Genomic DNA, 27,948 nt, shown 5'->3' with positions numbered 1-27,948 from the left:
GAGCACAATCCCTAATTTGTAACTTAGCTACCCTTTTGTTTTTTGTTTTGATTTCTTTCAATAATGTTTTCATTGCTAATTAATCTCAATGTCTAAGGAAAGGGCTCATTGATCGTGCTCTTAACGAGGGTTATACGTACTCAAATCAGAGTCTAAGGAGAATCAAAGCTTCTTATCGATTCCTTCTTTTTTTTCACACTCGTTCTTTACTTCTTTCCAAAGCATTCAATTTCATTATGTGCTGTCATAACACAAATTTCTTGATGGATGTTTGTGAAATTGGTTATCACTGATTGTTCTTCTCAAACTTGGAGACGTTTGCTTCCATTGTCAAGCTTTCAGGCTTTAACTTTGATCAGTTCGTTTGATAATCATTTTAATTTTCAGTTTTTAAAGTGTGCTCTTTTTACTTCTCATAAAAACATGTACAATCAAGAAATTTTCACTCGCATTTCTAGGTGGCCAAAATGTGATTTATTTTTTGTTATCGTATGACACAGTGATCAAATATACTCGGTGTATTTTGGTCACGAGTCACTGAGGAAGTGCAGATACAACAATTCATTCCAGGCATCAGGCAGGCCAGGAAGACACCAATGGCTGCAATCTTTGATGGCTGATGGATGAGCATCTATTCTATATTCTGACAGGCTTGTTATGTTCAACAATGTCACAGGAGTTTTCATCTGCTTTACAACCTCCTCTAGCACTACATCTTTCTTGTTTGCCATTCCTGAAGGTTTGGGGAGGGGTTCAGTAGCTCCTATACAACTCCGGCTCGATTTCCACTCACCTCCGCTGTTCAATGAAGAATTACAAATTAGAGAACTATGTACTCAGAAAATCATCACAATGTGCACAAGTTGATGGACGTCGCCACACAAATATAAATCATGGAGCAGGATAGATAGTGTACTTGTATTGACTGTTTCGTGAACTCGTATTAACCATAAGAACGTACACATAATATTCCAGGAGGCAAACTCATTACCTGAAATGCGTTGGTGATGAAGTTCGAAAGAAAACTTGGGTTTTGCGTGGATTGATATTTTTATCAACCCATGCTGCCCAGGTCATCAAACCTTTTCTGAGAGCTGTGTGAACATCAAGAAATGGATGAATTTTTCCCCCTTCCTGGTAAAAATTCTTCCTGCATGCATTCATTTGTTAGCTCCAAATTATGTATTTTTCTGTGATCGAACATCAACAAGCATGGTATACGTAGCTACTACTACTCATTATCGAACTCACCCAGAGTTAGTTTTGAAATCGGTCCACCAATGTTCAGTGTCGAATACCAAAATATCAGCTCCTCTCCATCTAGATGAAACCTGATCAATGGTATCAATTCGCAAGGATGTTTGCACCTGCTTCTGCCCTACTCTTTTTGTGCCTTTCTCAACCAAGAAAACGGATGGAGAAAACTCGACTGTAAACTTGTAATCCTGTGTGAAATTTACAGCATCAGAAATTTAATACATATGGAAAACAACTTGAAAGAGATAATTGGGGCATGAGACTCTGAATTTGGCCTGAACTAGATTTCTAGTCCGCAATTTGGCCAAATTCAGGGACTAGCTAGTGCTCCAATTTTCTCTAACCTGAAACGAAATGATCGACAATGCAGAGAGAAAGAATTACCACAAAGTAAAAACTATAAGTCCCCTTGGCATGGGAGATTCTAGGCCTATTGGGATCTCTTATATCTCCCATTAGCATGCACACCATGGAGTCAAATTGATTTCTATTGATTGAATCCCCCACATAAAGTAGCCGTTTACCTCTCATCAGTTCCAGCATTTTTGTTGCATCGAACCTATATATAGATACATCACACACCAAAATTAAACATGGTAAGTTGAGATTAATCATTGATGTAGGAACACATTAGCAAGATGAAATCTGGCATGAATAGTGATTATGCAGTGAATTGTGTATTTTGAGTCTGCCCTTCCAGTACTACGTCAACCATTGTCGAATTGCAATCTAACTGTGTACATTAATGGAAAACGAATTTGATACCAAGTTTTGAAGAAGGAAATAATTAATTAGCTTGGCCTATGTACTTACCTTGGAATTTCACAATCTTGTGGTTGCCACCTCCACTTGGTGAAGTTTTTATCTAATCTCCCACTGCCTTGACAATCAAAACCTTCATATATGAAAGGACATGATAGACGTGTGTACAACGGATAGCTTTCATCATAGACCCACCTCCCTCTTGTGCTAAAATCACATCCTCCTAATTTTGTTGTTCTCTTCTTGTTTTCTTCAATGTCTTGCATCCCGCCGCTGCTTGAAATTTGAGTAGTACTACTCTTTTGATCAAATGATGTTGCTATGCTCTTCTTCTTCTTCCTCTTTCCCGCCATCCTCTTTTTTATTGGTTTTTCAACCAATGCAGCGTTTTCCTCGTCAGTAGTCTTGTTCATCAATGTTGGAGGGTTTTGCTCTTGATCAGCCTTATTCATCAATATGGGAGCATTTTGGGCTTCCCTCTTCCTCTCAATCTTGTTCATCAATGCAGCATTTTGCTCTTGATCAGTCCTGTTCACCGATATTAGCGCACTTTGCTCTTGATCGGTCTTGTTCATCAATGACGTTGGTTCATTTTGCTCTTCTGTCGTGTTCACCAACGGAGCATTTTGGTTCTCAATCTTGTCAAATAAGGTTGCAGCTGGTGCACTTTGAGCCGGGGCTACCGTGACGTTAGTAAACATGTCTGACTCGCTGGCGCCTCTGTCATCATTTTTGACAAGTAAATCATTTTGTGCGCCCACTGTTTGGGATACCCTCAAATGAAGATATAACAATTCATTCCATACATCAGGAATGCCAGGAAGGCACCAATGGCTGCAATCTCTGATGTCGGATGGATGAGCATCCATTCGATACTCCGACAAGCTTGTTGTGTTCAACAAAGTGACTCGAGTCTTCATCTGCTTTAGGACCTCCTCCAAAATTACATCTTTCTCGTTTACAATTCCTGAAGGTTGAAGGAGGGGCTCACTAACTCCTACACAAGTCTGCCGTAAATTCCATTTTCCTCCGCTGTGATCAATCAACAATTTTACAAATTAACCACTCATTGGTAAATTGTCATGTAAGAACACCAATACACGTACTACTTCGATCAACATTAAATAATTAGATAACCTGAAGTGCGTTGGCGATGAAGTTCGAAAGAAAACTTGAGTTTTGCGTGGATTGATGTAATTATCAACCCATGATGCCCACGTCATCAAACCTTTTCTGAGAGCTGTGAGAACATCAAGATATGGATGAATTTTGTCACCTTCCTGAAAGAAATTAACCCTGCAAATGCAATGCAAGCAGTCATAAGTACATAAGCTCCAAATGTCAGGATAACCCCAATTTAAAAAATTTAATTTAATTATCAGACAATTAAAACGATCGAGTTAACATAGCTCAGTTGTTCTAAGGGGTGGGCACAAGTAAAATTCACTCATTTATTAATGGAGCTTACCCGGCATTAGTTTTGAAATCGACCCACCAATGTTCGGTGTTGAATACCAAAATATCAGCTTCTCTCCATCGATGTGAACCGTGATCAATGGAATCAATTCGCAAGGACGTTTGCTCCTGCTTCTGGTCTACTCTTGTCATGACTTTTTCAACCAAGAAAACGGACGGATAGAATTCAACTTTACACTTGTAATCCTGTGAAAAAAGAAACTGCCTACATCAGAAATTTAAATACGTACATACACCATTCTAAATATGTATTAACCCTACATGAAACGGCAATGTAAATATAGTAATATAGCATAGAGAAGAGAAGAATATACAAAGAAGGGAAAGTGAAATATTTTCTGCACATTGTTTTTCCCGTTATTCACACGCTTGTTTATTTTGTCCCTTGATTATCCTCTAATTTATTCAATCCAAGCGTCAGAAATAAACATGCGAGTGCATGGGGAGAAAATAGGTTTGCGGGAATCACTTCCCTCTGAAGAATTACCACAAAGACGACACTATAGCCTCCTCTTCCTTTCAAGAATCTGGGCTTATTTGGATTTCTTTTATCTCCGACAAGCATGCACACCATAGATTGCCATTGATTCTTATTGATTGAATCGCCCACAAACACTAGCCTCTTCCCTCTAATAAATTCAAGCATTTTTCTTGCGTCGAACCTATACATGCATACATAATTAAAATCCCGATTAGCTAGCTAGCTTAATCAAATTGAAATACATAATTAAAATCCCAATTAGCTCGCTAGCTAGCTTAATCAAATTGAAATAGTGATGAAGAACTAATTAGAAAGTTACCTTGGAATGTCACAATCTTGTGGTTGCCATCTCCACTTAGTGAAGTTTTTGTCTAATCTCCCATTACAACTAAAACCTTCTTCTATGAAAGGACATGAACGACTTGTGTACAACGGATAGCTCTCGTCTTCGACCCACCTCCCTCTTGTACTAAAATCACATCCTCCTAATTTAGCTATTTTCTTGTCTTCTTCGACCAACAGAGGTCCGCTACTTGAAATTTGAGTCATCTGATCAAATGAAGTTGCTCTGGCCTTCTTCTTTCTACGTTTAGCTTGAACCGTTTTTTCACTCAATGCAGCTGCATTTTGCTCTTCCGTCTTGTTCATCACAACTGGAGCATTTTGGGCTTTACTCTCCCTCTCAATCTTGTTCATCAATGCAGCATTTTGCTCTTGATCAGTCCTGTTCACCGATATTGGCGCACTTCGCTCTTGATCGGTCTTGTTCATCATTGACATCAGTTCATTTTGCTCTTTTGTTGTGTTCACCAACGGAGCATTTTGGTTCTCAATCTTGTCAAATAAGGTTGCAGCTGGTGCACTTTGAGCCGGGACTACCGTGATGTTAGTAAAAATGTCCGACTCGCTGGCGCCTCCGTCTTCATTTTTGACATGTAAATCATTTTGTGCGCCCACTGCTTGCGATACCCTCAAATGAAGATATAACAATTCATTCCATACATCAGGAATGCCAGGAAGGCACCAATGGCTGCAATCTCTGATGTCGGATGGATGAGCATCCATTCGATACTCCGACAAGCTCGTTGTGTTCAACAAAGTGACTCGAGTCTTCATCTGCTTTAGGACCTCCTCCAAAATTACATCTTTCTCGTTTGCAATTCCTGAAGGTTGAAGGAGGGGCTCACTAACTCCTACACAAGTCTGCCGTAAATTCCATTTTCCTCCGCTGTGATCAATTAACAATTTTACAAATTAACCACTCATTGGTAAATTGTCATGTAAGAACACCAATACACGTACTACTTCGATCAACATTAAATAATTAGATAACCTGAAGTGCGTTGGCGATGAAGTTCGAAAGAAAACTTGAGTTTTGCGTGGATTGATGTAATTATCAACCCATGATGCCCACGTCATCAAACCTTTTCTGAGAGCCGTGAGAACATCAAGATATGGATGAATTTTGTCACCTTCCTGAAAGAAATTAACCCTGCAAATGCAATGCAAGCAGTCATAAGTACATAAGCTCCAAATGTCAGGATAATCCCAATTTAAAAAATTTAATTTAATTACCAGACAATTAAAACGATCGAGTTAACATAGCTCAGTTGTTCTAAGGGGTGGGCACAAGTAAAATTCATTCATTTATTGATGGAGCTTACCCGGCATTTGTTTTGAAATCGACCCACCAATGCTCGGTGTTGAATACCAAAATATCAGCTTCTCTCCATCGATGTGAACCGTGATCAATGGAATCAATTCGCAAGGACGTTTGCTCCTGCTTCTGGTCTACTCTTGTCATGACTTTTTCAACCAAGAAAACGGACGGATAGAATTCAACTTTACACTTGTAATCCTGTGAAAAAAGAAACTACCTACATCAGAAATTTAAATACATACAACATTCTAAATATTTATTAACCTTAAATGAAACGGCAATGCAAATATAGCAATATAGCATAGAGAAGAGAAGAATATACAAAGAAGGGAAAGCGAAATATTTTCCGCACATTCATTTTCCCGTTCTTCACACACTAGTTTATTTTGTCCCTTAATTATCCTCTAATTTATTCAATCCAAGTGTCAAAAATAAACATGGGAGTGCATGGGGAGAAAATAGGTCTGTGGGAATCACTTCCCTATGAAGAATTACCACAAAGACGACACTATAGCCTCCTCTCCCTCTCATAAATCTGGGCTTATTTGGATTTCTTTTATCTCCGACAAGCATGCACACCATAGATTGCCATTGATTCTTATTGATTGAATCGCCCACAAACACTAGCCTCTTCCCTCTGATAAATTCAAGCATTTTTCTTGCGTCGAACCTATATATGCATACATAATTAAAATCCCGATTAGCTAGCTAGCTTAATCAAATTGAAATACATAATTAAAATCCCAATTAGCTAGCTAGCTTAATCAAATTGAAATGGTGACGAAGAACTAATTACAAAGTTACCTTGGAATATCACAATCTTGTGGTTGCCATCTCCACTTAGTGAAGTTTTTGTCTAATCTCCCATTACAACTAAAACCTTCTTCTATGAAAGGACATGAACGACTTGTGTACAACGGATAGCTCTCGTCTTCGACCCACCTCCCTCTTGTACTAAAATCACATCCTCCTAATTTAGCTATTTTCTTGTCTTCTTCGACCAACAGCAGTCCGCTACTTGAAATTTGAGTCATCTGATCAAATGAAGTTGCTCTGGCCTTCTTCTTCTTTCTACGTTTAGCTTGACCCGTTTTTTCACTCAATGCAGCTGCATTTTGCTCTTCCGTCTTGTTCATCAAAATTGGAGCATTTTGCTCTTCAGTCTTGTTCATCAACGGTGCATTTTGCTCCTCGGTCATGTTTGTCAACGGCGCAGTTTGCTCTTCATGAGTCTGGTTCAATGGAGCATTTTGCTCTACAGTCGTGTTCACCGATGGAACATTTTGGTCTTCATGAGTATTTGTCTCAATCTTGTCAATTAAGATTACAGCTGATGGAATTTGTTGTGCCACTGCTGTGAAGTTACTGGCAATAATAATATCTAACTCACTACCGCCGCTGTCTTCTTCTTCTTCTTCTTCTTCTTCTTCTTCATCTTCGTCATCATGTAACTCATGTTGCAGTACTGCCACTGCTTGGGCTTCGTTCTCAAAATAGCTAGAAGAAGCATTTTCAGGTGTACTGGAAGGGGTGTCCGTCAACTTCAAGACTGATAAATCTTTCGAAGGACTATTTTCTGTAACGGAAACATTATTTGTATCGATAAAATCATCTCCGGTAGTCAAACTAGTCGGATGATCAGCAGCTGGAAGAGGTGGAACTGTGGTGGCTAAGGGTGATGGTGTGAAACCGAAAACGATGGCGGATGTGTTGAAATACTCGAGACAACTGGTAGTTTGTTGGACGGGCAATAGAATGTTGGAAGGAGAGGATTGGTTGACCCAAATGAGTACGAAAGAGAGAAAGATGATAGAGGAAGAGATGCTAAAATAAAGCACTAAGGATGTAGTTGGTAATGTAATGGAAAAAATACTCAGCTGCGGCCTCTTCATAACTAAACGTGCGTACTCTCCTCAGCTTTTCTTCAATGGAGAAAAAGAGTCAATGGGAAGGAGGTCTTCAGTGAGATTTCTTATGTGTCTTGTATGTCTATGTTTGATCAATGTGACTACTAGCTATAGAGGAAAACACAAATAATTCAGAAAAAAAATTCTTCTAGTATGCTTTGATATATGTGAGCTGCTGAGTTGCTGAATGTGAGTTGTTCATGAAAAACCATCTCGTCGCTTGAGTTGTAAAAGACGCTAGGCGTAAGTTGGACGGCGGATTAGAGTCTAACGCCTAGGTGGTTAGGTGGCCTAAACGGATTTAAATAAACTTATTATATGTCGGATGAATAATTATATTGGGATACATAAATTGAAAAATAGAATGACATATAGATTAGAAAGTATTAGAACATATTGCAAACATAGGGAATCAGTATATAATGAGTGTTCATCGAAATATTTAACAAGTTTCTTACAATTTAACAAGTATTTAAAAAAATGCAAAATAAAAGTTATCTATTTTCTGTCTAAGTGAGAATGACGACCCAAATGGATGCCTAGGGGGGTTGCTAGGTGGATCTAGACGGACACTTAAGCAAGTCTAAGTGTCATTTCTTAATTTTTAAACGCATAAGTATTAATTGAAGTGTTAGCTAGCCGTCTAGCGCTGTTACATGTAAGAAGGGCTTGGGGCTTAGAGATAGCGTTGTAGGTAAGGTAAGGTAAGGTATAGGCTATAGCGGATGAGATGCGAGTGTTGTTGCGTGCATTGGAATGTTGTGGCATGCATGAAATAACTTCTTTTGGCGCCATTTCTCTTGACGTTGGTGAATAGTGAAAGGAACACGTCCGTCTGCATGTTGGACCATTTGTCCCATATGTGACCACTTGTTAATTAACCACAAACGACATAGAATATAATCCACACAAAATTAGAAAGGAAGAACTAAAAGACATAATTGCATATTTATAAACAATTCGGAAGGAAGAATTAAAAGACATAATTGTATAGTTACAAACAACTCGGAGTAAATTTTTGTATGAAATTTATGTTTCTACTAGAATATGAGCATCGACGCAAACCTAATTCGTAATTTATGTTCATTATTAGTATGTGAGCATCAAAAACAAACTAAATTCGTCATATAAGAAAGATGATCAATATTACTATCAAAGCAAAATCCTTTTTTCAACACCAAAACAACTCTCAATATCCATAACCACGGCTCCACCGTTCACAAATAAATAGGTTGAAAAATGAATTGAATTAAATTGAAATTTCTATCCCCGATGGAGTCGGTGATTGTGTTGGGAATAATGTCAATGTTCACCCTGAGCTGTATGGATCATAACCCTTTTGTCTAATGTTTTATGGACAAAAACATTGAGCATGCAGGAATTTCGGAGTGATCTGGTGGCCCAAAGGAGCAACACAAACACCTAGTCTGTAGTTTAGTCAATTATTATTTTGTTTGTTGTCTTGTTTGATGGCCATTTCTATCCATGGGCACGTTCGACATTCGGAATGTTCAACTCTGACAAAACTGAATGACAAGGGCATCTAAGGCGGAATTCAACTGCATCTAGATATGATTTGTCGTTTGATTTGGAGAATAAACCCGTCAACATGTACTACTATTTTTATCCTTCTCATACGAACTTTTTCGCATGCAATCAATATTTATTCTAGTGGAAATGCAGTAAAATTTCAAGTCAGATTTGCTCTCTGATCTTAGATTCGAGGCATGAAGTTAGCAAAAACACTGATGATTCCCTAGTTAAAAGCTTTAAAAGGACGTGCAATTTGAATGTGGTTAGGTGACTAAAATATCATTTTTTCATAAATACTTGACACGTGTTAAAATGATGATACGAAGGAATCTCTTCATACATAGAGTATAGTAGTTAGAATAACTTTATTAAACAAGGGCAGTAAAAGCCCAAAACAACTTTTAGGCAAAAGTCCAGCCCAACTTAATATATGCCAACTCAACGTTCTAAGACCTTGCTCAAGACACTTAGGCAATCTCCAACCGATGGCTGACCAGATGGTTCGTTTTAGCCCTTTGACCCTCCAATATCCTCCAAGATATTAATATTTTAATGAACAGTACAGGGCCATATTTGCCTTCGTCTCCAACCAAGAGCCAAAGGACCATAGGGCCAAACATAATTTATTATTTAAATTTAAAAACTACAACAATTTAAATTCAAATCCAACAACTTAAATTTAAAAACTACAATGATAACTGGCTCAAAAAACCAAAAAAATTAGAACTTAAATTTAATGAATGGTTTAGGTATTTATAGGAAAAAAATAGAATTTTTAAGAATTAAAAAAAAAAATTGGCCCAAAAAACCAAATATATATTTGAATACAACGGCTAATCAACTAGCCGTTGTATTCAAATTTTTTTTTTTTTAAGCAATCCTGTCGGTTATAAATATATTTAATTTTTAATATAAATATATTCTTGTCGATTATAACAGACAGGATTGCTCCATTTTCTAGCCAACCCCGAGCTGGCTGGCTAGTTGCATGCAGCCAGCCCTCCAACCTTCTAGCCCTCTCTGATTCCGTGGGACCCTCTCATATTCCACAGCCCTCTAGCCTAGCCCTCAGTTGAAGACAATTTTTTGGGCTATTTTCGGCCCTTTGACCCTCTGGACTCTTCGGTTGGAGATGGCCTTAGTATTACGATCTAGTAATATTACTCTTCATTTGTAAGTGAGGTCTTAGATTCGATTCTCGTCAGAGACGATTTTGTATCATATTATTGCTAGCCAATTGTGAGGCTAAGCCCACCCTTCTCTTCCTTAGTATAGATAATATTGTTTGTTCAAAAAATAAACACCTTCTTGGTCGAAAGGCAGCAAGATAAATTTGCCATTTACTTAGGAGTAATGCTAGGTACACTAAATTTGTAGACTAAAATTACAAACTAAATAATGTGTTTGCACCAAAAAATAAGGTAATTATATGGAGACTTAATTTGGTGATTAAAATTTATAAACTAAATGACATGGAAGTTAATGATTAGATTATTACTTAAGGGTTGATAAACTTACTCATTTTTTATCAGCAACACATCATTTAGTTTATAAAGTTTTATCTACAAATTTAGTCGACCTAGCATTACTTCAAAAAATAAGGACGTTAATCAACAATTAAGTAATAATCCAGTCATTAATTTATATGTCATTTAGTTTACAAAATTTAACCTGCCTAACATTACCCTTTACTTGGGATTCCTCCTTCGCATTCAAAGGACCAAAAGGGTAAGTGTGAGACACAACGGAAGACAAAAAAATTAATAGCCCCTTTATGACAGAAGATGGAAACCAAAATTACAAGCTACCTAGTCAGCCATGCAGCAAAGTGAACAAATTTATAACACGTTTACTTCTCACACGTCTCTCTTAACTTTTGATCGTCGGATTGAATGAATTAAAGGCTCAATGGCTAAAAATAACAAGAGTGTGTGGGAAATAAAAATGAGTGTGAATAGCAATATCCTTGAAAGGAAGAATTATATACAAGTCAGATGAAACAAAAACCGGTTTAGCCTCAATTACTGCAGCAAATGAAGAAACAGCAATTCATTCCAGGCATCAGGAATACCAGGAAGACACCAATGACTGCAGTCTTGAATCCCCGACTTTCTAGAATTTCTTCCATATATAGACGGATGACCATCGATTCTGTATTCGGACAAGCCGGTTATGTTCAAGAATTTCACAGGAGTTCTCATCTGCTTTATGACCTCTTCTGCAATTGTATTCTTCTCAGAGTAAGAAGAGCTCGAAGTTTGGAGGGGTTGGGTTGCTTCCTTACAACTCCCACCCGAATTCCATTGACCTCCCCTGTTCAATGAGTTATAAATTAATCAGCTACTGACTTGCACAAGTTCAGCATTGCTGCAATATGAACACAAGCTAACCTGAAATGGGATGGTGCTGAACTTCGAAAAAAAACTTGGGTTTTGCGTGGATTGAAGTGTTTATCAACCCATGATCCCCAAGTCATCAAGGCTTTTCTGAAAGCCGTGGAAACATCAAGCTGCGGATGAATTTGGCCCGCTTCCTGGTAGTAATTAATCCTGTTACAAGCTTCAAACATCAGGTTTCCCATTCAAGATACTTATTAGATGTATCACTTGCATACTGTAAACATGTCATTTTTCAGTTTTAACCCATCATCAGATTTCAAGACGAGTACAATCTCCCAACAACGAGCATGGTACCCTAGATCCTGAAAAGCTTGATAATAGTTCGGTAATGGAACTGACCCGGCTTTAGTTTTGTAATGGGTCCACCAGTGAGCAGTGTTGAATACTAAAATATCAGCTCCTCTCCATCTAGATGATCCATGATCGATGGAATCAATTCGCAAGGTTTGCACCCGCTTCTGACCTACTCTTGCCTTACCTTCATGAACTAAGAAATGGGACGCATAATATTCAACTGTGCACTTGTGATCCTATATAAAGAACGCTACTTCAGAAACAAAACACATAATAATAACCTGCAAATTAAACACCAGAGAACAATCTGAAGAAATACCACAAATTTGAAACTGTAATTCCCCTTCTCTTTGGTTATTCTACGCCTATGCGTCTCATAGACCCTAGTTGGATCTCTTACAGCTGACATCAACATGCACATCATGGATTCCCATTGATTCCTATTGATTGAATCCCCCACGAAAACTAGTCTTTTCCCTCTCATCAGTTCCAGCATTTTCGTAGCATTGAACCTAGGGCACGTGCAACCATACACTACTTCAACAATCATGATTGCAGTTTGTCTAACTACATTGTTGTGTCCAGGCCAAAATACCAAAGCTTAAACAATCAATTCATCGTATATTTCTCGGAAGAAAAAAAAAAATTGCTTTTCTTTCAAGTAAATTAAAGGATTGGAGATAGAAACTACCTTGGAATGTCACAATCTTGCGGTTGCCACCTCCACTTCATGTAGTCTTTATCTTTTCTCCCATTGCCCTGACAATTAAAACCTTCATCTATCAAAGGACAGGACACATTTGTGTACAGAGGATAGCTCTCATCATATACCCACCTCCCCCTTGTAAAATCGCACCCTCTCACTCTCTTCTCTTCTACCACCCCATCACTTGAAATTTCAATCTTTTTCAGTGCAGCATTTTGCCCTCCAGTCCTATTCAATTCAGCATTTTGCCGTCCAGTCCTATTTAACTCAGCATTTTGCCCTCCAGTCCTATTCAATTCAGCATTTTGCTCTTCAGTACTCTCAATCTTCAGAAACAGGATTGCCGGAGCACTTTTCTCCATCGATGTGAAGTTACCATTTAGCCCACCGTTTGCTCCCTCTTCGTGTTCAGCAACTTGGGATTCGTTCTTCTTCTTCTGCAAATCACCTGTAAGTGAAGCCCCAGAAAACCCAGATGCATTTTCCGGTTTACTCAAATGGGCACCTTCCAAGATGGAATCTTTCAGAGCATTTACTGAGAAATTTCCACTGAAACCGGTCATAGTCTGAATAGCTACAGACGGGAAGCGGGTTTCTTGGGGGATTGAAGGGGTGGATTTAGTAACCCAGATGGTAAAGAAAGTGAGAAAGATTAGAGATGAAGAGATGGTGAAAGAAAACACCAGCAATCTGGTGGGTTTGAAAGAGAAACTTCTCTGCCTTTCCATAATTTCTGAATTTCTCAGTGGGACTGAGGAGTCAATGGGAGAGTGTTGGGAGATTTTTGGTAGATTTGGGATGAGGAAAAAGGAACATAATTAGGAAATTAGTAAAGGAAAATGCATGTGCAGACTGCAGAGCAGTTCGCAGATTTGAGAGCAAAGGAGCAGTTGCCAATCGGTAAAGTTGGGTGGTTAATTGTTAAAAAAATAGTTTATGAAATTGACAACGTAACTACATTTCTACGTGTGAAATAAATATTATGTCTTTTTAACAAACAACATCATCCTTTAGTTAGGAGGGAGAATGATCAGTAGAAATGTCTAGAGCATACAGGTATAATTATTTTTCATCACTGCGTTGTATTATATGCTTTGCAATCTACTCAATTTGTTTAATTTATAGAACACATATGAAAATGGAAAGTGATCAAGCTTCAGAAAGTAGCAAATCATATCACTTCTAGCTCATGTTAACGAGATGTCAAAATCAGAGCATTAGACTATCATTTTCTGTTTGGAAAGTGATTTTTATAGACCATTATTCTCTTGATTTCACCTTGTTGTAAAAGTCATCGGAAAATCTAAAAATCGCCAAATACATACACAATGCATACACTTATCTCTCGTAAGTCTGTCTCGTATCCACGAGAGAGTTTTTAGTGTGTTGAGTACATGGCCCATACATCAAATGTCATAATATACGTAGTTAGATATTTAAAGAAAAAAAATTCAACTACTTGTACAGTGACACGATATACCGAATCGTATTCTGTATTTACAATAAATGCATATATGAATTGAATTGAGATTCCTGATGAGATCGCCTTTGTCCATTTCCTACCACGTGAGTCATGAGTCATGACAACGTTTTTTTGTTGGGATTAATAGCTGTATGGGTCGTAGCCCTTAAATGGTTTTTGCACCAAACATGTTGTCGTGTGCAGCAAAAGGAGGCGACGCTTTGTTTTCTACTTTGAAAAGGAAAAGAAAAAGAAATTTAAATGCAGGCCCACTACAAGCCCAAACCTCTCATTTATAAACCAGGCCCGTTTATGTTCAACCCACGAGAAGAACAAGAGAAAGTAGGAAGCCCAATCCAAATACTAGGATCGTTTATGGTCGGAATAAAACAAACCAAAAGAGAGGAGGAGGGACAATGGAAGCTGGGAATCCCCCTCTCGGATGATTCGAAAGTTACAGAGGCTATTCACGGACGACGCATTACAGTCGAGTACACGCCTATCTGTTCAAAACGTAGAAATGTGGTTTACTGATATAGAAATCAAATTGAAACTCCGCAGACAACATCTAATCTACATATGAATACGATGGCGGTAGTGGAGTTGAGACGAGTCCAGCTTTCAGGCAGAAAATACTGCCTCAACGAGGGCATGCGTCTTCTTGGGGTATCCCATGCCAACCATGTGGCTGAGATACACCTTCCCGTCCTTCACGGTTGCTGCTGTGGCCAACCGATGCTTTGGGCCAGAGAATTTTCCCACAACGGAAGCTGTCTCCCACCCGTCAGAGCTCTCCACTAATCTACCAGAAGGGTTGCCGGCAACTACAACCTTGGTGGGAGATAGGAGCTCCAGACCATCCCCAAATGTTAGCGGTCCTCCAGCTACCTCAATGAGCTTCACTTCCTCTCCCTTTGCTAGATCAATCTTCAACAATTTGCCACTGAAAGTGTGAATGACTATCAAGTAGCCATCTGGGTGGTAAACGATTCCGTTTAGGCCAACCAAGTTTTTGTACCACTCCTTTGCTTTGAAGAGAGGGTTTCTAATTGTAGAGAGGAGCTTCCCATCAGCTCCAACCTTCCAAATTTTACTGGCTGTGCAATCTGTCACATATGCATTACCTTCTGCATCAACTGCAACATCATCTGCGAATGATTTCTCATCACCTACATCAACAGAAAAAACGGAGAATGGGATGTCAATCATATCTATAGACTGTAATAACGATTTTGACAATAAATATTAATCCACACCAATCAAAGGATGCAAGAATGTGGCAAGATGGATCAAAAAAATGCTTGAACAATTTCAAGCTTCAAGGGGTCTATATAGTTTACTTCGTCCATATTTTTCAAATCTCAGTACATGACTAAAAGCATGTTAGTAATAAACAAACTTGGCCGCATTGTACTCAGTTTAGAGTCTTTAAACTTCCAACTTAGTAGGTCAGCCATCCAGAGAGGACCTTAGAAGAAACTTTTCTATATCTTAGTCCAGTTTTCATCTTTGGGTGGTGTTAGATAGAGTCCGCTCACAAATATTTGACCTACAGTCAAAAGTGTTCAGCCACATTCAATAAATCGAATCTCTCTTGATTAGTCATTTAAGCACCAATTAGCGCTTGAGTAATTGACAGCTATACTACATTTGCTAACCATATTACCGACTACATCTTGCGAGTGACGAGTCTATTGTGAATTGTACCGCTGATAGATATTTCTCATGTTGTGTGTGAGAGATGAGGCAATCAATATTTGTAGTAAAAATGGTACGAATAGTTTTAGTAGTGGTGCTTACAATTAATGGAATAACAAAAGTACATAAATACACTTCGACTAATACTAACACGTAACAACCCCATGTCTCTCGTCTCTTTCAAGTAATGCGGTGCCTACGGCAATAACTCACCGATTCCTTGTTGTCTACCCATCTGTCTCTATCCTTAGATAACTTAGGATTTGTTTGGAAGTGCTTTTAAAATGACTAAAATTGCTTTTAGAGAAAATGTTTTTGAGTTCCACAATTACTTTTAAGTGCTTCTTAGCAGAAAACACTTCAAGTGCGTGTCCAGTATTCACTTGCATTTTTACCAAAGATTGGTTCCAAAAACATTTTCAACCATTTTAAAAACACTTCCAACAAGGCCTTAAATAACCCCCCACCCACGTCTACGGTTGTTTAAAATAAACTAAAAATGATAACAGGTGGACCTGTCTATATGTAAGATTCATTAGTTTGGTCAACAACTATTAGGCTCACTAGCACCAACCAAGATATTTAAAGAAGACAAACAAATAGCACACCAACCACTTCCAACGCAAAAATAAAAGCATACCATAACCAGATTTAATCAGAACTTACCAGACAACACCATAAAAGTTATTGTTCAGAAATAAATCCTACTAATCAGATAGATAGGTTTAACTACTTTTGTGGCTGCTATCTGAATTGAAGCAAATGTCCCCTGGTGGATGGCACACCAAAACTCAAAGGCGCGTATGGAAAAGCACTTGATCATAAGCGTTTTCACTAAAAGCGCTTATATTAGAAGCACATCGACCTTTTTTTAAAAAAAAATACAAGTACCTCTCTGAAAACACACTTCCAAACATGCCCTAAAAAATCAGCAAACTTTTCAAGATTTTCAACTATATTTCCAAATTTTCAAGGCAAAAATGCAAGCTTTGGTAGGTGAAATTTAATCCAGACCGTCCATTTACGTGGGGTTTACCCGCCATCAACTAGAGAAAGCGGTAAAAATGAAAGTAAAACAAACGGGTAACGGGCCAGATCAAGATCAACGATCAAAAAGAGGAACTTACTTGGGCCGCTGAGTTGAGTGAGAAACACCCGTTCCCACGTGGACAAGTCGTAGGCCGCCAGCGCACTATATAAGTTGCCCTTGACGTCAGCAGTGGCGACGAGGAGGCGATTCCTGGGCCGGTCGATGACGAGTCCGAGCGAAGCATTTCCGGCCAAGTCAACGTGTTTGACCACGGGGACTTCCACCAGAACCGCATCGGAATCGTCGCTGGGCACCGTTACCTGGCCGATTCCGCCGTCTATGAAGGAGACAAGGAAGCGACGGTTGAGATCGTCCCACTTGGCGCACTCGCGGAACCAGCTGGTGCTGTGGTAGTGGTAGACGTGGGTGGCGGGTTTGGCGACCTCGAGGGAGATGAGGTAGGCGATGGGGACGGCGGAGAGGAGGAGGAAGAGGAAGAGGAATTTGGGGGAGCAGAGGGAGGAGCAGTAAGCCATGTTTGACTGCTGCTGGGGTTTTGGGGTGAAAGAGTGATGAGTGAGCGGGTCGCCTTGTGTTCCTTTTCAAATAAACAGAAGATGATGGAATGCAAGAGGTGAAAAGAACGAGGTGAGGGAAAGACGAGGTTTCGAGGGTTTACTTTTTACTCGAAACATTGTGGTCCCCACCGTGAACATTTTCTTTTTATCGAAACAATAATACATAGAAAATCAAGAATACAGAAAATAATGTCTAAAAATGAATGGAAATGAGATCAAGAATTTGTTATAGTCAAATCTAATTTTTTTTGTTTCCCCGGTGTTTGCATCGGGAAGTCATAAATCGGGTCAGGAATAAGATCGAAATTAGCAAAGACATTTTTCCGAATAAGGTGAGGATGTTCTTATTAAATGGGCATGTCTACAAATATTCTTACAACCAGTCTAATATCATCAAGGTTTAAGCAACTAACTACGACACCACCAAGCTCTCCCGCTCGAGGCAAGAAAGAAAAATTGAAGGCATTAAAGATATGATTACTTGTCAAATCATATCTCTAATACTTTCTTAAATTGAAGATCAACTCAAACAAGTAAGAATCTTTATCACATTCAATTAAAAATGTCACTATGATCATCCCGAGATATTACGTCATTATTAAAAATTTTGAGATTATTCTTTTCTCACCTTCGTCAATGGAAAGCCACAACGGGAATGACAAAACCCTATACCTAAGCCGACCATCTCCCTATAAATACCCTATTTCCAACAAATTCTGTTAAGCTTTTGTTACGCTCTTAAGCTCCAAAAACTCACTTTTTTTTTAGAAAAACTTACTTGAAGATTCATTAACCAAACTCCTTACCTCGTGGGGTGAGGAGGTGGGGTGGGGTGAGGCTTTGGCCTTAGGCATTAGGAAACGCAAAGGTAGTCGAGAATGAAAGTAACTCTAATATTATATATTACTAAACACAGAGAATTTTCAATACCCGTCAACATCTTTCAAATAAGCAATCATTTCTTAAAGGGGATAGAAATCAAATTTCCTTTTGTGCCTTTTGAATTAATTGTATTACAATCACTTTTATATGTGTGCCATCATGTTGGTATTACTAACCATGAATGATTAGGTTAGGGGAAAAATACATAAAGAGGAAAACAAAAGCTCAAAGCGCAGTGTCCATATGTCGATATATAATCCAAAACAAACAAATTAGAGAAATGCTAAAGAAATTCTTTCAAAGTGGAAATCTTCATAGATTCGGTATCACTTCATAATTTAACGTCAATTTCTATGTCAATATTATAAAACATTATACCAAAAACATGAAGTTGTCCAATAGAGAATCTCACTTTTGAAGAATTCTCTTTAGCATTTCTCACTAAATTATTACAAATTACTAGAAGATTCTTTTTTTTAGTACATTGATTTTTTTTATACTAAGAGGAGCTCGGCTAAGCTATATAATGGGTAGCCTAATTTGGTGGTGAATTCGTCATCCATGATATTCAAACCTAAGACATCTCATTTCTAAGTAAAAAAAAAAATACTATCACACCGTAGTATTAAATGACAAAATATTCTTCCTTTTAGTTTGTGTGGTTAAGACTTGAGGCAGTTGGACAAGTAGCTGCATGGCTGGTAGTGCTAACATATTAAAGTCTTGCCAGATTGTTCCCATTTTTAATCTTTTGAAGTGCCCACCACTTACGACCATTGACTCAAATTTGGCATCTAATTTTCAAAATAATTCCAATTATTTATTTCAACGTGGGAAATGATGCAATTTTCATATTTCCAAATACAAATTCCAAACTTCACTCAATTTCTTCACCTACAACAAAACAAAATCACTGATTTTAAAATATAGATCATTCAACATCGCTTGTATAAAGATGTTTCGAATTACAGATATTTGTATTTATAATCAAAATCGTTCATATTATGAATTACTCTGTAAAAATTACATCTGCAAAAAAATAAATTAAACCTTCTATAACCTGGCAACGAACAATTTTGATTAGGAATTCCTACTTATTTTTTAAGTAGCCAAGTATTGAGTATCCAGTGGGTTGAGCAAGCTGACTGAATTTTTGTGTTTGAGAGTTTTGGGCAGCTCAAATTGCTATTTGTACACAAACACGACTCCAACGACTCTAACTTGAACTCACTAGATAACTACGATAACATAGTGTGGCTACATAATACTTAATGCTTCGAGTATTTTATTAGATTTGATTTCCATAGCTATTAGATCATCTATTTTCTATATCAACAAATTAAATTTTGTATCATTCAATGGTACGTACTATCGAGAAAAAATACATATTATAATAATAATAAAAAAAAAACTGAATAGAATTACCGAGGTTCACTTTATTCGAAAATAAGTGGCCATCAAAAAAAAAAGAAAAAGGAGACCAAATGCAAAATACTAATACTTCTTTTTAATAGCTAAAAGCAGGGATAAAAAGGTAACTCCAGTATAACACACTGCATAGATTTTAAAGGGCCAGTCTCAAGGCTCAATAAAACGATAACCCACTCCAGCTAATTAGAATCTAAGCCCAAAGGGATAAGAAGCCCACAATCTCGGAAGAGCCTAGATTTTCTCCGCGAGGGAAGGGGAGGCTCAGAGGAGGCCGATCGGTTGAAAAGGATTGACCTTTACACGAAGCCCCAATTTCGAATTCGCAATCTCTCTCTCTCTCGTCGCAGCCTCTTCGTTCTCAGGTGAAAACCCTAACAAACAATTCGATCTCGCTTCTCTGTTTTATTTGATTCGTATTTGTTGGTTTGTGGAAATGATTTCTTATTCAAAGCAACTATTTGAATCCGGGTTATTGACGTTTATAGTAGATTCGACTTCGATCACTAATTTTCATATTTTATTTTTCTGTTCGGTTAGTTGTTTAATTGTTCTGTAAATATGTGATAAATGATGGAAAAATTGGATCTTGGGATGAAGGGATTGGAGAAAATCAATCTCTGGTTCACTGCACCCAGAAAGCATAGAACACTCAGGAAAATTTCATGGATTTTACAGACAACTTTAGATTCCGACTTAAAGAAACGATTTCTTCACGAGGACAAAAGTCTTTTCAATTTTATCCCGAAAGTATTCGGTGGGTTTAAATTTTCTAGGCATCCTATTGAAAGGTTCAATTTTTTTGTGTTTTTTGTGTTTTTTGTGTTATCCTCACAATGGGCTAACAATAATATGGGTCAAACTCGTGTTTGGCTAGAATCAAACCTGAGACCTCCAATTTTTGGGCATAAAGTTAGATGCCATAGTCCGATTGTGGTAACCTCGCAGGGATAAAAAATTTAGCATGCTTTTATAACTGTTCTTCGATACATTCTCCTTTGCAGACAGCCTATTGATTACTTCACCTAAATCCTAGGCCTCTTGTTTTATTTTACGGTTTATTCTGTTAGAGTATATGGAGTACCTAAATCCAAGGCCTCCTGTTTTGGGGTTCAATCTGTTAGAGTATATAGAGTTAAGGTGATGCCGAGCGTCACAGGATTCTATATGTTTGTGAGGGTCAATGTCAATTGAAGATGATGACATGTAACACAGTTTAAACCATCTGATCACTGATCGGTGTATTGTTAGGATGCTGTTAGTGAGTCGGTTATGTTAGAGAGATATAATCCTCACTTGATTGTAATGTACAACCAACCTGAGATGATTCAGAATCATATCTGTAAGAAATGGATAATTTGACACTTTCCTAATTGCAGATCAAGCAAAATGGCGGGTCACAAGATTGCTCATGCCACATTGAAAGGTCCAAGTGTTGTCAAGGAGATATTGTATGGATCGGTGCTTGCTTTGGCTTGTGGAAGTCTGTGGAAAATGCATCACTGGAATGAGCAGAGGAAAGTGAGGGCGTTCTACGACTTGCTCGAGAAGGGTGAAATCAGTGTGGTCGTTGAAGAATAGATATTCGTAGTTCCGACCATGAATCCAACACCCAGTTAATCATTCTCCCTTTCCATTTAGTTTGGGTCTTGAAATTATCGAGTTTATCGACTGTTCTGGATTAGAGTATTACTTCAAAAACCAAAGTATGTTACTGATATTTGCTTCCTTTTGATTGCATTTATGGTTGCTCTACCTCTGTTTTGTACAATTGAATCGAGCGTGATAAGTTTCATGAGGATGGTACGATTCTCTTGAGCATTTACGTTGTCGGTCAAAGTACATTTTATTTTGAAATCAAAGTTATCCAACCAACGGCATTTCTTCATCGAATTATAACTGAATGCTAAATTAGCTCTTCAATATTGCAACTGGATTGTCTGTGTAACGTTATTTTTCGTTCAAGAGCTTTATGACATCAAAAGCGACAGATGGAAGTTATGGAACACGTATAAGTTTATAACCCCAACCCCCTCTCCCAGAAATTGGCTGCTAAACATCCATCAACTGGAAGGATTTTGGAGCGAAAGAAGTTTGGGATACAATTATAAATGATACATAGCAATTGTGACAAATACAAATTGCAGTTCAACGAGGAAGAGTCGTTGCCTTCGCACTTTGACAGGGCAATCTTGTGCCATCAATTTTGTCCACCACACTGATGTGCCAACTAGTTCTCAGAAGCCACGATCTGCAATTTTTTCTACAGGATAATCATTCGAGACAAATACGTAAGTAGAAAACCCAAGATTTAAGAAAAGGAATTTATGGTAACGAATAGATGAGGAAAACTGAGACTCCAAGGTTCGGATCCTTTTAAGAGGATAGATAGTGTAAAGAGATATTGAAATAATTATCTTGCTTCTTTTCTTTTCAGAGTTAATTTAGTTATGTCCCTCTATTTCTGCAAGATTAAAGAAATTACCATAACGATGACCTCGGCAACGAGTCAAATCCTTCATGCTCAGAATTTGACACCTCTGGACTACCGCCTCCACTAGCAGCCACTGATTTGCTTACGGAAACTGTAGATCCTGTGCCTAAGTTCTCTTTACTTGCATCGGAATCTGCATTTACATTGGAAGTGTTTGATACGCAATATTTCTGAAGCCATCTATCACTTTCCCATAGCACGTGCATGATGCTCTCTCTTGCTGCATATCCATGGCTCTCAAATGGAAGAATCACAAGGCGGGACAGAGCACCATGACCTTTCAGAGCATTAAAGAAGCGATCCGACTGTATAACACACTAACATAAATGAAATCACAAGTCGACAGCTCACAAACAGGAAGAAATTCATCAAGCAACTCAGCATTAAAGGGGTGAGCGACATCTTTACCTGCATTGTCAAAGTTCCAGAATTATTGTCTTCTTCTCCATGGATAAGCAAGATTGGCTTCTTAATTTTATTAGCGGACATGAAAGGACTCATCTCTACATAAGTACTGGTAGCCTCCCAAAGAGTTCTATCCTCGTTCTGCACCGATAAACCAAAGAGTCAGGCCATTAAAACAAAAGGTAAAGTAATTACCTAGGTCTTATGGCATGGAAAGAGAAAATATCAGAACACACATATCCGTGTATATATTTAAATCAATTTCTCATAAGCTACCTGAAAACCAAAAGGAGTAAGTGTTCTGTTGTAAGCACCAGAACGAGCAATTCCACAAGAAAAAAGATGAGGGGCATGTGCCAAGAGGTTTGCAGTCATGAATGCCCCATATGAATGTCCACCAACAGCAATTTTGTCTGGATGAGCCACCTTAATAAGGGTAGCACCAGAAGAGGTTCAGGTCAACATTATTAAGTCAGAATCTCAAAAGATTCATACTGCAAAAGTGGAGAAGCTTACCCCACGTCGAACAACTTCCTCCACAGCAGCCTCTGCACTTGCAACCAATTGCTCCACATAGCTGGTCAAATTATATACATTATAAATTGTTGAAAAACACTAAAGCATTAGAGGCACTTTGGGAGTATCTTATCCATTTTTTACCCAGTTAACAATTCGATGGATTTATGATATATGAATCATCTTCTGTCACTAACCTTCGGAGAAATGCTAATGAGTTCATACAGAAAATTATAATTAATTTTGGCTGGAAGCAGAAACCCAGGTTATTACATATGCAAAAACAAGTTACCTATCATTTGCTTCTTTATCACCCTCACCAATAATAGGAATTGTTGGTCCAGACAGAATAGCAAACCTGCACGATTCCGAGCAATCAAAAATTGGTCAACATGTTTAAAACAATCCGGACACCAAAAGGGTTCTAAACAAAGACTATTATACACAGAATCACCAAAACATAGTAATAAAACAATGGGAAGAGGTAATGCATGCCTTCGAGCCAGCCAGAGGAGAGCTGATGTGGGACCTATGCCAGCAAATTCATTAGGAGAACCACGAACTTGTCCAGCAGCATCTTTGCTTTTGAATTCTCCAGGGTAAGACCAGAACAGACATGGAAGAGGGCCATCTCTGGCTGGATCATAACCTGGTGGAAGGTATAGCGTTGCAGTTAGTTGAACCCCATCCTTCCTCTGGTACTTGACCAGCTCTTTCTGCAATGATGCCAGCTGTGGATATGGATGAGGAAAATTTGTAATTTGGACTGCTTTCTTTTCTGGCCAGCTTAGGATAGAATACTGGGTGTTTTCAGTTTTTGACTCTTTGGAAGTCAATACTTTCAGGTGATCGATGAGCAGATCCCCTTCTTCCTCATCAGACATTAAAGCAACAACAGTCTCGTAATACTTTTCTTTGTCACTCTTCCATATTCTTTCTTTGTTTCCTGTATTTCTGGAAGAATTTGGTTTAAGACACCAAACACACATGAGCACATGAGAATGCAATAGAAACAAGAAATTATAAAAAACCTACATGTCAAACAAGTCGAGGAATGGGATATCTCCCTCTGGTGTAGCACCATTTCCATTCAGCAGTAAATAAGTGCCTTCCTCATTTTCTTTCTTTACTTTTGCTAACACATATGTCCCAGCAGGAGTTCTCCGCAGCATAGGAGAGCCAGGATCAGAATACACATCTTCTGACGATCTATCAAACAGGATGCGCGGACTGACATCATTTGATCCAGGAGAAATTACCCAGGTTCTCGTTCGCCGTGTTTTGTACCAAGACTCGTAAACTAGAGCCAGTGAATCATCAGACCAAGAAATCCCTCTGTGAAATTGAAAAGTTCAAATGCATAAAACAAGTATGGTTAGTGTTGGGACCACCATGAAGCTTCTTAAGCGTAGCACAGTTTTAGAAGTCTTCTGGAGAAAGGAGAAAAAGTTCCCTTGGACAATAATTCTTCCAAAAACCCCAATAAAACAGAAATATCATTGATGCCAATAGATGATAAAAAATATAATAACAGTTCAACTTCATACCCATAGCGAAGATCAAGTTTGTGTAGGACAGTTGGCCCTTCACCTTCAAGTGGCTCAGCGGACTGTGTATAAACTATATCACGTGGAGAAACATCCACTTTTGCATCTCCTTCATCTTGGGTCTCAACCCTAGTAAAGTCACAGTGTCAATCAGGTAACTGAAATCATATACACAAACAACTATGTACAAGTCATATGTAGACCTGGCCATGGGTTAGGTTTCGGCTTGGAGATGTCAAACTCTTAATGAGCCTAGCCCGAAACACGACAAAAATTGAACAAGAAGTTGGCCTGAGGCCAGGTCCTATATTTGGTGAATGGAAAGTGCTTCTGTAACTTATTGCATATCACAAATGCATTTAGGATGATGCGAATGACTGTAGGGACAAAGTTAAAATTAAGAAATAAAAATCTAAAGACATTATAGATAAATGCTTGGATAGTTTAGTAACAATGATGTGGAATTACAACAGTTTAGACTGTTGTTCTGCTTTTTCATTTTGAAGCGCACACATTAGAAATATATTCAACTTATAAAAGCATACAAAACTAACTATTACTACAGTCTACAGCGTATCATGTACACTACTCCATAAAAAGTCTTTATCGAGTACTTGTTATGATATCATGAGAGAGAGTGTGAGAGTGAGAGTGAGATAACAACTCAAAGAGATGTCACTTGAGTTATCCAAACAGTTTGAAAACAGGACTGAAAATGCATACCAATAGAGTGTTGATGGTTTATCTGCTCTCCAGTTGATAGAACGCTTCCCTTTTCGCACACTACTGAATGCAATGGGGATGTCCTCAGCAAGGGGCAGATCACAAATTTCTCTAACAAACTTCCCATCAGCTGTCCACACATCCACCTTCTTGGGAAATCTTCCACATGGTACAATGAAAGAGTATGGTCTGTGAATTGAACTAATTAAAAGGTATTTCTGATCGGGAGAGGGGTCCATTGATGTATATACAGCTGGAGGACCAATTTCCTTAACCGCCCCATCCAAGGAGGCCAAAACAAGTTGTGTCGTGGCGTAGTAGTCAAACAAATCTTCATCATACTCATCCTTCAGCAAATCCTGAAAGGTCCTAACTTGGATAATACTTTTCTGCTCATTAGATTGAATTTTAGGCCCAAAAGGAACCAAAGGTTTCTTTGGCGGGTTGCCACGAGACTGAGGAATGGTGCAAACTAACAAAGAAGAATCATTCACCCAAACAAAATTATCAAAAACTGCATTCAAAAATATTTCTTCCGACTTAAACAAAGGTTTAGCAATCCCTGTTTCAACTTTGGCCACCCACACTTTAAGCTTACTAGTAGTACTTTCCCCCTCATCAAACCGGATGGTGAAGGCCAAATGGCGGCCATCCGGGGACCAAGTAACAAAATTGATCTTGGCACCATCAGGGAATCCACGCACCTCTATCTCCGGACCAAGGGTGCCATCAGGCAAAAATTGATGGATCCCAATACCCGTGTAAAACGACATCCTTGTCCTTGTATTGCATTTTCCATCAATACGAACACCGGCAAGCTTTTCCTCGGGTCTTGCAAGTTCTGCCAATGGTGGCAACGCTCTCCGCTTGAGAAACAGTATCTTATCCCTACACGGTGAGAATGACAAGGCGGGAAGTGGCGGAGCATCCACAATATCTTTGATTTCTTGCGGAGGAAGACGGTATCTAACTCCCAAAGTCGCATCTTCTGCATAAACATATATATACATACGAATTACTAGCACAGAATTCTTCGAATTTAAGTTCACAACCAATTGAAATCCAATTAACCAACCAAACAAAGTTACGAGAGCAAGCAAGAAAATCAAAACTTTCAAACTTCAACCCAGATTTGGGGTTCAAACAGATACAGATTATACAAATCCATATTCAACAAAAATATACACGAGCACAAAGTATATGTGTGGATTGTGATGGAATACCTTCACCGTCAAGTGAAGCGGCAGCTGCAGTGGAAGAGACAGAGCCGTTGGTGGCTCCGCCATCGCTGGCATCTTCGGAAGCGCCAGCGTTGACGCGGACGAGGTTGCGGAGCCGCGAGGTGGCCATGGGGGCGGCGGATGTTCTGATGGACCTTACAACGTCGTATGGGGAGCGCCTTGTTCTGAGGTGGGCGGGCGAAAGGACCGATGTGAAGTGGAGAGGCTTGAAAGGGAGTGAGTGAGGGGGAGTGAGGGAGAGGAGGGAGAAGCGATGATAGACTTTGTGAAGGAACATCCTATCGACATTCATTTGTTTTTGTTTTGTTTTTTCTATTTTTTTTGATCGAATCGGAATTTAGTGCGCTCTGTCACTGTGCAGTGTGTGTGAGTGGAGAAAGTATTTCTTTCCGTAGGCTCGCGCTTTGCCCCTCATATTTGGGAGATTTTTTTTTTTTTTTACGCTACACGTTTCAGTACATCGAGATTCAATTATTTATATTATGATTCTCGATGTATTGAACAGTGTTCACCGAAAAATATGGAAGAGGATTCTCTTTTGAGCACAGGATGAGGATCCTTCTAATCACGAAATTCAGACCGTTCAAATTTAATCCAATGATTGCAATTATTATAACTTTTAGAGGACTCCATGTTTAGAACCGTTGGATTAATTTTGAACGGCTCGGATTTTGTGATCAGGAGAGGATCCTCTTCCGATAATTATAGTACCTTAGTAATTGTTTATTTACCATTATACCTCCACGCGAGGGCAGTAGGTGTCGTTAAAGGTATAGAAACTCAAGGCTTTCTCTGTAAGTTTTTCTTAGACATTAAGAAAAGTATATTTTCTTATTAAACTAAATGAATAATACAATCACTAATATATAGCCTTTGACTATTTCCTCTCTCTCTCTCTCTCTAACTAACCAAAACATACTCTCTCACTCTAACAAAATAAAACTGAATACTTTACAATGAAACTATAACAAACTAATAACCATATGTTGTCATGACTTGTCATCTTCATCTTTACACCTCCTCAAGCCAAACTTGGAAGAAGGCAAGATTCCAAGTGAGAGCTTGGATTGTAGAAACTGAAATCTGGATCTAGACAAGGACTTGGTATGAATGTCAGCAATCTAATCCTGACTACACACATACTGGACTTTAATCAAGTTGGCAAGAACCAATTCCCTAATATAGTGGTAGTCTATTTCAACATGCTTAGTACAAGCATGAAAAATAGGATTAAAAGCAATAGATATGGCCGAGATGTTATCACACCAGATAGTAGGTTTAGTAGTCATGGGAAAATAGAAATCTTTCAACACTTTGCATATCCAAGTAATCTCTGATGCAGCTTGAGCCAAAGACTTGTACTCTATTTCAATGGATGAACGAGCCATTGTGGTTTGTTTCTTTGCACACCAACTAATCAAGTTAGAACCCAAAAAGGCACAAAAACCACTAGTAGATTGTCCATCAAT

At 38.5% G+C, this 27,948-nt stretch overlaps 5 protein-coding genes across 7 annotated transcripts; 1 reads left to right on the top strand and 4 right to left on the bottom strand.

The window, feature by feature from the left end:
* Positions 1 to 428: 428 nt before the first annotated feature.
* Positions 429 to 7,945, bottom strand: LOC103967182. Of its 2 annotated transcripts, XM_048585647.1 has the most exons (13): positions 6,441 to 7,945; positions 6,132 to 6,306; positions 5,641 to 5,834; positions 5,310 to 5,468; positions 4,296 to 5,204; positions 3,983 to 4,157; positions 3,488 to 3,681; positions 3,157 to 3,315; positions 2,071 to 3,051; positions 1,642 to 1,816; positions 1,252 to 1,445; positions 992 to 1,150; positions 429 to 798 (listed from the first exon to the last, which is right to left on the bottom strand). In XM_048585647.1, exons 1-13 carry the CDS (start codon positions 7,526 to 7,528, stop codon positions 528 to 530), a joined length of 4,833 nt encoding a protein of 1,610 aa, XP_048441604.1. In that variant the 5' UTR covers positions 7,529 to 7,945; the 3' UTR covers positions 429 to 527. The 2 variants fall into 2 exon arrangements, with proteins under 2 accessions (XP_048441604.1, XP_048441605.1); XM_048585648.1 differs by lacking the exon at positions 6,132 to 6,306 and having other exon boundaries at positions 6,441 to 6,579.
* Positions 7,946 to 10,941: 2,996 nt separating this feature from the next.
* LOC103967183 (protein trichome birefringence-like 6) lies at positions 10,942 to 13,585 on the bottom strand. Its single transcript, XM_009380455.3, has 5 exons — positions 12,461 to 13,585; positions 12,089 to 12,281; positions 11,815 to 12,005; positions 11,467 to 11,625; positions 10,942 to 11,389 (listed from the first exon to the last, which is right to left on the bottom strand). The coding sequence occupies exons 1-5, from the start codon at positions 13,201 to 13,203 to the stop codon at positions 11,098 to 11,100; spliced, it is 1,578 nt and encodes a 525-aa protein (XP_009378730.2). The 5' UTR covers positions 13,204 to 13,585; the 3' UTR covers positions 10,942 to 11,097.
* A 695-nt stretch (positions 13,586 to 14,280) lies between these two features.
* LOC103967185 lies at positions 14,281 to 17,314 on the bottom strand. Its single transcript, XM_009380456.3, has 2 exons — positions 16,763 to 17,314; positions 14,281 to 15,106 (listed from the first exon to the last, which is right to left on the bottom strand). The coding sequence occupies exons 1-2, from the start codon at positions 17,199 to 17,201 to the stop codon at positions 14,559 to 14,561; spliced, it is 987 nt and encodes a 328-aa protein (XP_009378731.2). The 5' UTR covers positions 17,202 to 17,314; the 3' UTR covers positions 14,281 to 14,558.
* A 2,442-nt stretch (positions 17,315 to 19,756) lies between these two features.
* Positions 19,757 to 21,308, top strand: LOC103967186 (probable cytochrome c oxidase subunit 5C-3). Its single transcript, XM_048585508.1, has 2 exons — positions 19,757 to 19,918; positions 20,933 to 21,308. Exon 2 carries the CDS (start codon positions 20,943 to 20,945, stop codon positions 21,132 to 21,134), a length of 192 nt encoding a protein of 63 aa, XP_048441465.1. The 5' UTR covers positions 19,757 to 19,918; positions 20,933 to 20,942; the 3' UTR covers positions 21,135 to 21,308.
* Positions 21,309 to 21,464: 156 nt separating this feature from the next.
* On the bottom strand, positions 21,465 to 26,808 carry LOC103967179 (probable glutamyl endopeptidase, chloroplastic). 2 transcript variants are annotated; one of them, XM_009380449.3, is made up of 11 exons: positions 26,462 to 26,806; positions 25,239 to 26,226; positions 24,516 to 24,644; positions 24,004 to 24,303; positions 23,464 to 23,922; positions 23,261 to 23,326; positions 22,969 to 23,029; positions 22,729 to 22,878; positions 22,456 to 22,593; positions 22,039 to 22,352; positions 21,465 to 21,816 (listed from the first exon to the last, which is right to left on the bottom strand). In XM_009380449.3, coding segments are annotated over exons 1-11 (2,916 nt in total). In that variant the 5' UTR covers positions 26,772 to 26,806; the 3' UTR covers positions 21,465 to 21,815. The 2 variants fall into 2 exon arrangements, with proteins under 2 accessions (XP_009378724.2, XP_009378723.2); XM_009380448.3 differs by lacking the exon at positions 21,465 to 21,816 and having other exon boundaries at positions 22,035 to 22,352; positions 26,462 to 26,808.
* Positions 26,809 to 27,948: the final 1,140 nt, after the last annotated feature.

Source organism: the organism of the source record quoted next, unplaced genomic scaffold, assembly GCF_019419815.1.
Source record: "Pyrus x bretschneideri cultivar Hongxiangsu unplaced genomic scaffold, Pyrus_bretschneideri_v1 Contig23, whole genome shotgun sequence".
Classification (NCBI taxonomy): Eukaryota; Viridiplantae; Streptophyta; class Magnoliopsida; order Rosales; family Rosaceae; genus Pyrus; species Pyrus x bretschneideri.
The sequence above is the reverse complement of the archived record's forward strand: the minus strand, read 5'-3'. Positions and strand labels throughout refer to the sequence as shown.